The sequence below is a fragment of the Poecilia mexicana genome, unplaced genomic scaffold (genome assembly GCF_051168715.1).
Source record: "Poecilia mexicana isolate PSO_F unplaced genomic scaffold, ASM5116871v1 scaffold_22, whole genome shotgun sequence".
Lineage (NCBI taxonomy): Eukaryota > Metazoa > Chordata > Actinopteri > Cyprinodontiformes > Poeciliidae > Poecilia > Poecilia mexicana.
Genome location: NW_028263391.1, coordinates 10286423 through 10297257, shown reverse-complemented (window position 1 = coordinate 10297257; position 10835 = coordinate 10286423). Strand labels below are relative to the sequence as shown.

The 10835-nt window shown below is 36.8% G+C and overlaps 1 protein-coding gene across 1 annotated transcript; it reads right to left on the bottom strand.

Moving 5' to 3' along the window:
• Positions 1-573: 573 nt before the first annotated feature.
• Positions 574-10309, bottom strand: pttg1ipa (PTTG1 interacting protein a). Its single transcript, XM_014999748.2, has 7 exons — positions 10026-10309; positions 9307-9359; positions 8912-9020; positions 4144-4246; positions 3827-3892; positions 3008-3054; positions 574-2253 (listed from the first exon to the last, which is right to left on the bottom strand). The coding sequence occupies exons 1-7, from the start codon at positions 10111-10113 to the stop codon at positions 2216-2218; spliced, it is 504 nt and encodes a 167-aa protein (XP_014855234.1). The 5' UTR covers positions 10114-10309; the 3' UTR covers positions 574-2215.
• Positions 10310-10835: the final 526 nt, after the last annotated feature.

The following is a 10835-nucleotide window of genomic DNA, read 5'->3' as shown; positions in this document are numbered from 1 at the left end:
CATTGAACAACATATTTCATGTATATTTTCTTTAGTGTTAAGCTGGTTACGGTGCCATCCTAGGGTGGGGACGCTGATAAACTACTGCGGCAACATTAGAGTCTGATGTTCTAATTATGCATGCTAGTAGTCTGATTATCAAACCAATAGTTATTAGTCTGATGTGGTAATAGCATTTCATAATAGCATTTATGATTAGAACATAATTGTGGTACTTTTCCAAGCTTTAGGCTCAGGTTTAACATAAATCCCATGATGCCACACAGTACATCTGAACCTGGACTTTCCATAGCTTGTTCTTACCTGAAGTGTTGAAAGGGACAAGATGGAGGTCGGGGAGGGAAGCTGTGGAATGTGAAGTAGAAATCTATAATATAGAAATCTTCTAAGATTTCTATGTTATCGTTGAAAATTTGAAGTGCAATTCAAGGAAAACCTAGATTAAGTAATATTTTGAATCAGATTTCTTAAACAACTGAGCTAAATCTGTCGTTTTGCCCTGCTAACAGAAAAATGTATCAAGACTGATGGGTTTAAATAAAGAAACATGCAACACGGAGCAAGCAGAGGAGGTAGTCTTAGATCTTTTATTGGGAATATAGCTTTATGTGACACATAAACAGCAGTAAAACAAGCCTGATTTAGACAAAAGCTGACTATGATCAGTAATTATGAATATGTTTTGTAAAAATGTGTTAAAAAGCAATGGGCTCTTTGCACCTCAGCTTCCGCGTTCGGGGTAAAGCGGGTCGATTGTTTCCGATCCAATACAAATATCATTTACATTAGGTGCTTGCAGGGCTTGGCCAAGGTTTGTACATCGATCCGAAGCCCCAACAAGTCAGCTGGAGAAAGGTTTTAAGATGTTCGCCTCGTTATACATTCACTGACACGAAGGTGAGTTTTACTTAAACTTTGTGGCTAACATTAACGTTAGCTTATGCTAGTAGGCAATATTCTCGGACATTGTTCTTGTAAAATGTGCTATTTAAGTATCTAAACATTCTAACGGACAATGTATTTATCTTATTTTCAAGTATATTATGTGTGTTTATTGTCGTTAGTGTCACAGACTAACGGGGAGGTTACGGTTCGGACTTTTTACTTACGAAGCCTGACGAAGCACAACAAGCCTCATAGCTTAACAGTAGCGCAGCTCTGGTGTCAGAGATCTGGTTCAGCTGTTCAGGTTCAAAGTTGCTGCTTTTAGAAAAATATGACCGTGTTGCTTCATGTCTCCGTGTTATTTCGTTTTATTACCTTTGCATGTTTCTTGTGAAGAGCTCAGATAGGACGGTGTTTACAGCAGGATGTACAGGCGGATCAGTTGCTCGGCTGTCTGGCTCTGGTCTGCTCTCTCGTTCCCATAAACTCTTTCAGGCTGATTATAGAAGTGATTCCATGGAAATAACTCAGGGAGGCTCCTTTATTTACCATCCGTATCCCCGGTAGTTTTAGGCTGATCCGGAGTGAAGTGAAGGCTGCAAACTTTGCTGTGCGGCGTTAGCTGGTAGCGACAGATATTTACAAGCCAACTTCTTAATTCAGGATCGCTTGGAAATTAACGAAAACTTAAAAGCCTATTATATTAGGGAGACAACAATGTTAATAGTATTGTTTTTTTGCATCTGAAATACAACTTAGTCTTTTCTACCAGTCATGGTAACTCAAAGCGGAAAAAAGTGAGCCGCATTAGCTCCTGGAGATGTGACGTCAACGCCGTAGGTGCAAAGAGCCCATTCCAAGAGGAACAAGCAAACAATATAAGCACGGTGGCTTTCAGAAATATCAGGATAATCAGAAAACAAAAAGATGTCATCTCTAATATACTTTTAAAATCTGCAGCATCCATGAAACTGGAGTGACAACAGATTTTGTTTGGCAGAAGATGATTGACACTTTAACATCTAAAGTGACCTCCATTTTGCATAATTAAGCTAAAGGCTAATAAATAAAAGGAACCACAGTGAATAGGAACTCCTCTGGTTTGGAAGAAAAAAGAACCCATTGCATCCAGGTGTGTCCGTTTTACCATCAGTGAAAGCCTTCAAATGAATGGACTCATGAGTTCATCGACACCGAAAACCTGCCTGCAGAAAACATTTCCATTATTCTAGCTCCTGTTAAATATTGGGTCGTGCACATTTTTACAACCAGGGACCAAGCTACTGATCAACAGCTCAGTCCTCGTTTCCAAAAGCTCAAAACGTGGATCTCAGGAAAATCTTGCATATGGATTTGGCCCATTCAGTCCTACAAAAACAAAAAGAAAGCATTAACAACAGTGTTTGTTAAAAAATATAAAAATGTTGAAAATAATAAATTCTGTTAGGGAAATCGAAGGAAAGAATTGACAATAACTCTTTGAAGACTTTGAATCAATTGGTCACAACAATATTTAATTTCCCTTTGAGATCAATAAAGGATTTTTGAATGTGAACGGGTCAGATGTGTAAAATAAGGTCAATTTTACTCTCCAACTAAAATTGCACCATCTGATTTAAATTGTTAACTCAATCCTTGATGGCAGAGTTGTTTGTAAGAATACCAATCTCTTTAAAAATAAAATAAAAAAAAACATCAGCATAATGAATTATCTTTAAATTTCTTCCTTTCCCACATTACAATCCATTAATTTATCAAGTGAGTTTTCAGGAAGTATTCCATAAAAAAATAAAGGTTTCTGCTGTCCTACCATCTCAAACGTAAACGTCTGGACTTTGTTAAACACTTGAGAGATTTGAACAGGAGACATGTTTTTTTGGTCAGACTCAAGTTGAGCTTTGCAACAAAGTTCCAGGTGGATTTGGCATGAAATAAATGAAAAACATATGGAAAACTACATCATGTTTAATGCTAGTAGGGTGGAGGATTTGAGATGCCATGGGCCGGTTTCTGTTCCAGCAACCTCGCTCCAGTTTTGCGCTTTATACAAAACGTTTTAGCAGGACAACGACCCGAAAGACACTATCAAATTAAGACAGAGGTGTTTGTCAGAAAAGCTCACCGTATTTCTGCCTGATCTCCTGGTGTCTCTTGTTCATTTCTGCTCTCCTGTGAAGACAGAACGTTTCTCCATGAGCCACACAGGAATTCATGTCATTCCTCAGCCTGTGCTCATGTGTCCAGAAGTCACATGAGCATAAAACCAGTTTGAGCTGATAACAATAGCGAAACCTGACACTGATAATGACTGGCACAACCAGCAGCATGCAGCTGGTGCTACAAATATGTCTTCCATAATACAAAAATCATAAAAAAGAAAGACAAAAAACAGTAAACTAGGGCTCAAATGTTTTGCAGAATATACACATATCCCACATGTATAGCCACAGAAGTAGATGTGTCATAAACCAACACAAAGCAATGCAAAAGCGAAGGTGAAGGATTAATAAATGAGTTTAACATTATTAATAACACCTTGGCATATGGCATGCATTTGTAGTCATGCCACTTTACTATGATGTCTGTAACAAAACCCATTGAAATGACTAACATTGATTGCAAAATAGATTGTACTACTGTGAAAATTATTCAAACCAATACACAGTTTGTGGAGAATATTTGTACGTGTGTGTGCATATTCTTAATAATCCCGGTCACGACTTCTACAAAAGGCTTATGGGACTTTCACTAAGTTTTCCTTGAAGATGTTTCAACACCTATCCAGGAATCTGTTGGGGACGAGAGGGTCGTTATTTTTTGAAAAGCTCCAAGAAGGACGAGCCTCCTCGTGCTTAAAAAAAAAACAGCAGCTCCTAACTTCAAGCTGCATCAACTGTGAGCTTCCAGAAACTCATCCTTGAATTCCTTTACAGTTCCTCACCTTTCATCCTGCTTGGTTTTCGTCTTATTGGCCTGCCTCTGCATCTTGGCCTCAAATCGTTGGGATCTGACACACAAAAACAAGATCAGTGATGGACAAGAAAATCGTTGAGGTCGTGCAAAAAAAAAAAAAAAAAAAAATTGGATCGTTTAAAGTTTCCACATCGGGATCGACACAAATAAGCCACGTGTGGAAGCAGAAACAATAAGACCCGAAAGGGATCCGAAATAAATCTTCCACAAAACCCGACATGCAGCTTTATACAGAACACCATCTATTTCACTTTTATTTCGCCCAGAGTCAAACTGCACACTTACCCAAAGTTCTCACACTTGCAGCAGCAGAACATGCAGACCATGAGAGCGATGATGAGAACTGCCCCGAGCACAGACAGGGTGATTATCAGCGTCTGGAAATTCACTGCAGAGAGAATGAATCTGTTACAAATCCTCACACTAAAAAGATTTCTAATATAGAAATAATGAATGAAACAATTGGATCCAATCAGGAATCAACAAATGTGGGGTAAAAGCTCTTTACCAGAAATCAGACTAAGTTCATCATTTTGAATGGATGTTTATGTCAAAGCATATGAAACAGTTCGTGCAAATGCTGATGGTGTTTGTGTCTTCTTGTTTACTTGATATGCTATCATTACTTGCATATAAAAATATTGAGAGTTATAGAAATAATTCATGCTTAGCCTTTCCATTTTGCCCAAAGCACATAATTTAAAAATGTACTTTTATGGAAAAAATAAAAGGATCTGCGGACTTATTCCCCCGTAGAGGAAGAGTCAGATAACTTTGTAGGATATTGAAGAACAAAATCATCTTTATTGCACCACTTTGATGTTACATTAGCTTAAAATAAGTTCTATTATTGTGTTATTTGTTTTTTAAAAAAGGAAAAAAACAAGTTGGAATAATGACAACAGATTTGATTTTAAACTTTGGTTAGGAGATCATTTTAGGAACATGGGAAACATGATCCTTCAACATCACCAACGTTTTCTCTCAAAAAATAGGCAAAACACCAGGGTTGTATGTAAATCAATATACACTGCTCAAAAAAATAAAGGGAACACTCAAATAACACATCCTAGATCTGAATGAATGAAATATTCTCATTGAATACTTTGTTCTGTACAAAGTTGAATGTGCTGACAACAAAATCACACAAAAATCATCAATGGAAATCAAATTTATTAACCAATGGAGGCCTAGATTTGGAGCCACACACAAAATTAAAGTGAAATGTTCCCTTTATTTTTTTGAGCAGTATATATACATGTTGGGTTTTTTTTTATTATTTTTGTTTTTTTGCATGAAATGATAACCTATAGACTGTCAGTTCCCAGTGCAACTTCTGCAGTCTCTTTCCAGTGCTGGGAAAATGCATTTGCCCTTTTACAAATTTCTTTATTCTGCTTTTTTTTTGGCTCACTTAAAGGTTTCAGATCATCTTACAAGGTTTGCTAGCAGACAAAAGTCACCCAAGTAAATACAGGAATTATTTTTCAAGTCATTTCATTTAGAGATCCAAGCCAACCTGACTATGTGGAAAAAAGTAATCCGCCTCTTTCAAATACTTACAGTTCATTCAGTTTAATTCAGCTACTTGTCCTTTAAAATAAAAAAATAAGTTAAATAGCATTGACCTTTGCAATGTTTCTGAAATTAAAATTTGAGTGTGGTGTAAAAAAAAAAGCAAATATCTGCAAAGGGGCGAGCACATATTTTCACAGTACTACTGTCCACCTAAAGTATTTCTTTATGGAAAAAGGCAAAACAAAACAAAAAAAAAAGCATAATTGCAACCATTTCTAAAAATATATTGCAATATTAAAATCCCAATTATTCAACAAGATTAACCACATTTTTTAACATCTTATATTTTTAGCATATCTAAAAAGAAGAGTATATCTGCAGTGCATAATGCGGCAAAATTATTTTTTAGGTTTCTTAATGAAATTTTCTTTAATTATTTAGACTTGAAACTCAAATATAATATATTCCGTTCCTTGCACACACCTATGAATTACCTTGTAGCTTAACCTGAGAGTAGAAGCACGTGTGAATACTAACTCATGTTGCAACGCTGTTTCCACCCTCATGGTTACGACCTACATGAACTCAGCAAAACTTCAGTACAGATAACGGGCTTTAAACTCCTTTTTTTTGAAAAAATAAAAAATAAATAAACACCACATTAACACTTTAGAGCAGCAATTGCTCTAAAATTATCTGGAGCTTCACATGTACATTGCAAAGCATGACCTAACACAAGTTTGCACATACATGTTGGCATTATGAAATAAATACAGACACAAAGAGAAAAGTAACAGAAAAATTGATCTGATAGACAAGGCGCGTCAAACAAGGGCGTAATTAAAACTTGTATGGCCAAATCCTTGAATATTATGTTTCTGTGTGAAATCTGATTCATCTGAAGTCAGATGTTTGATCCTTCTGAGGAAAACCCACCTCATTGTGCTCTTATCTGGATGTGTGACGGGATTTTCCACAAGACGGCAGTCCGTAAATACTTCAGTGACTTAAAGCGTCAGTCATAGCAACAAAGACAGCTTTACTCCAGGGGTATAGCTTGAGAAAAACTATTTCTTTAGAACACAGAGTAGATAAATCAGTGTGGAAAGTGATCAAATGCAGATTGATTTTTTTTTTTGTTGTTTTATTTTAACACCAGTCAACCTCACATTTTAGTTCGTCAGCTTAGAGAACCGTTTCTCATAGGTTCAAATATTTGTGGGCTGGATTTTAAGACTTTTTAAGGATTGTTAGCTTGTGTAATGAAAAAGAAATGTGTCACTCCCCTGTGTTGGATGACTCTGCTACATGGTCTGATGAGTCCTACTGGCAGAATATCTCAAAAACCAAAGACATCCTCATTGATTTTATAAAACACATCCAGGCACAGGAAACTACTTTAAAAAAAAAAAAAAAAAGACTCAGACTGTGGAAGGAAAGTGTCTGTCCTTACAAATGTCTGAACAATTATTGACAGTAAACATTTTGACCTTTGAGGCAAACTGTTAGGTTGTCCATACCAGTGCAGAACACTGTCTTCCTTTCATATTGACAAACCCTGTTGACTCTATTGTATCGAGCTTCTACTGAGTCGGTTTTATCTTTCTGCTCAGTGTCCTGGTTCAGCGAACCATATGGTAATAAGCTGATGCATGAGATACAACTAGACCCAGAATCCCAGTAGTATTTAAAGCATGTACAGAGGTATTAAAAGATCCATCATCCTCATCATCCTCTCCACTGCGAGTTCAGATCTCTCCCATTTGATCAGATGTCTATCTTTAACATTGTTTTTCTAATCTTTTTTTTTTTCCCCCTTATCTGTTCCTTGTGTGGATACCGTCGCATGTCAGGATGTTTCCATGGTTTTTAATATTTTTAAAGAATTGAGAATCTGCTCACTTTACATCTGGTTATAGCCATCGTGCGTTTATGTCCTGTTTTGTAAAAAACTAAAAAATAAAAATAGGCAAGCTGACTCAGCCCACTGTAACCAAATCTAATGATGTAAGTAAAGTGGATTGACTGATATCCTACTGAAGGAATTGGTTTGTGCATAAAAACAGTGGTTTTAGGAAGACAATATTTAAAAGCCTGACTCACTTAAATTTGGCCGATAATTTAATCTTGAACAGATAATCAATAATACCTACTGCTGCTGGAATAGATCATGAAAACATCTGATAATGCTGACAACGTATTGGTTATTTTCATACATGCACTGTAATGTAATACAAAAACCCATCAAAATATAGCAGTGCAACATAAATAATCAAATTTTACACATTATTAAGAGTTTTTACCCCTCTTTACTTCACAAAGTTACAAAAGCCTGACAAGTTACTGCTAGCTTCTTAATTAAGCCAGGACTTTCCTCAAGGTAGTCAGTTTGCAGAAGGCTGCTCAGACATAAATAAAAAGCTGTGAGTAAGAGATGCCATTTTGACAGTACATCCGCCTTAACATTCAGATTGTGAGGGCAAAGCAAGAGGAACCTAAACAGTAATAAATGAGCTAGCAAACCAAAATCAGCAAACAATAAATGACATAACGGATAGGCTAACTGACCCAGATTTTTTAGGTGCTGAGCTACGATGGTTATTGCATTTTAAGTGTGAACATAAGCAGTATTTCAGGAGGCTGAAGTTACACAAAACTGTCTACAGTTCACAAAACCAGAGAAAACGTAAGTCTGCAACACTTTCTCAATCTAGTAAAAATTATTTTATTGAAAATTGTAAAAATGTTTGAAAATTGTAATGACATTTAAACTCTACCTTTTCAATATGTTGGCATTCTTTGAGACCAATGAATGGCCGATGCCAAATTGGACGATCGACTAGTATTACAATTAGTTTTTGATAAATAGATGCTGTAGCTAGAACTGTCACAATACCAGATTTTACTGGATGAACAATGACATTGTTATTTTGAGATCATTCTGAGATGATTTTGTTGATAATGGGAGTTTGCCCTCCCAAAGATTTCTAAATTTTACTTCTGTACAGAACTACTCAACACAGACGAACTGGAAGACATTTTAAATATAAAAAAAAAACAAAAAAAAACGACATCCAACAATAAATAAAAAGGAAAATAAATATTACACTCAACCAAAACCCATCAATAACATATATTATGAAGTTTCTGTAAACTTCAGAATCAAACAAATATGAAGCATCAGAATGGAAATTATCAAGAACATTTGAATGTATCAAGCGACTAATTAATTAATTTCTTAGATTAGTTTAGTTATAGTCTGATCAATAAAAGATTAAACGGTAAGAGCCATTTTGTATGAATGCATCAGTGCAGACATTACATACAAAACAGTGGAAGTAATTTTACCGTTTTTGATTCACCAAACCAAACGAGTATTGAAACTGCAGCTCAGTTCCTTAATTTAAATGAGTTCTTTCCACAAAAATAAACCAGTAGTGGAAACATAATCTGTGTGTGTGTGTGTGTGTGTGTGTGTGTGTGTGTGTGTGCGTGTGCGTAGGGGTGTGTGTGTGTGTGTGTGTGTGTTTCTTACTCCAGCAGAGCCCCCAGCGGGCATCATCTAGCGGGCAGAGTGAATGGGGTGGAAGGATGGTCTGCACCGGATACGTTACACATGACTTTGTCTTGATGCACCACAGGCACTGCAAAAACACACACAAAATGCTCAAACAAAGCAGGAAATCTGAAACTGCTCAGGTCAGTTGCATGTTGAGCTACATGACAAACACACACACAGAGAGAGAGAGAGAGAGGGAAGGGCGAGCTGGGAACGGGTCAGATACTCCTCAAACCAGTCCAACAGGTTTGGAGATGGAAAAACGAGCCAGCAGCTGTAGCACCTCCGCCTTGGATCTATTTATCTCTCAGCCGTGTACAAACACTGTGCAGAGCAAGTATGAGATTATCTGAGCTCAAATCTGGACTCACCGACACATTTTTCAGACAGTCCTCGCAGCTTGTCCCATTTTTTGTCTCACACACTGTTGAGAAAGAAAAAAACAAATGGTTTATTTTGTGAAGAAGAAAAGAAAACAGGATTTGTTTGTAATGGTGAAACCATTCTGAGGCATAGTGGGGACACCCATCCAGCTCCGATAATACACTGATTAGCTGAAAAGTCTTGAGGGGGATTAAATGAGGCCTGTGGGTATTCTTAGGGTGTTTTTTATTTTTTTTATAACTACTGCTAATCTTCCTGGGACATTTTTCTACGGAGACTTCAGAGTAAACAGGCAGGCTTTGTGTAGTCATGCATCAGTAAAATCAACGTTTTAAAGGCCTCTGCGGACAACATCTAGTCTGTTTACTGAGATAAATGTGCATCCAGATTTAAAGAGAGAGAGAGAGAAACAAAATTACTGCTTTGTTTATGTCAAAGTAAAGGAGCAGAAAAGAGGTCGACTTTGAATTTTCTTTTCCTAGTTTTAAGATAACTGAGCCTGTAACATTTATTTTACCAAAACTGATAGCTGTTTGCTTTAGCTATTCCCAAAGTTTAAAAAAGTAATTTAAGAACAACATTACTGAGAAAATATCTATTCGAGGGAGAGTTTTTAAAAAAGACTTTAAATAAAAATATATATTATAATTAAAATGAATAATTGAATCTGAATGTTTTTAAATCAGACACTTGTCTCAGTCCCTACCGTGTTCAGGTGCGGACTCGGCCAGAACTGTCGCCAAACCAAAGACAAGAAGGAGAGCAGGGAGGAAAATCCGTAAGCACTTCATCATCCAAACGCTTCGACGACGCAGGTTATCCGCACTTTTCTTTCTCGTCTTCCTCTTCTTCTTCTTATTCTCTGTGTGAGCTTTATGTCTTAAAGGATGTTAGACTCACGAGAGCTTGTAAAATGTTTTGGCGGCTCCTGGTAGACAGGAGAAACTCGAAAAGCGAAGTTACCGAGAAGGAAACGCAACAACGCTGACGCACGCCCGTGACGCAGCGCAGACAAAAGGAAGGGAAGGTGGAGTGTTTGTTTCGAAATACAGTGAAGGTTTTTATTTTCAAAGTATATCTATTAATATATATATATATAATTAGCATGCATGACTAATTATCAGTGCTAGCAGAAAACAATACTGCATTCGACAATATCTTCTGTGAAACACCAACAAAAAGAAAATGGAGCGTAATTATCGAGGGTAGTGAGGAGGATTTATTTTTAACAATTAAATAACAGAGCAATTCGGTCAACATTTCCATTCATCCCCTTTAACTCTGATTCCTCTAAATAAAAACCAGTACTGTTGTCTTCACCCATTTCACAGACTCCACCTGTGAGTATTTTAATCTCAGCATAAGATCAAATGTTCTCTCAATGCCTTAGAGATTTGCCAGAGAACATTAGAGAGCAAACACCATGAAGATCAAGGAGCACAGCACAAGTTTTTACTCCGCTAATCCGGAATAAACTTTCAGAAAACTGCAAAGCTGCTAAAACACTGAGTTACTT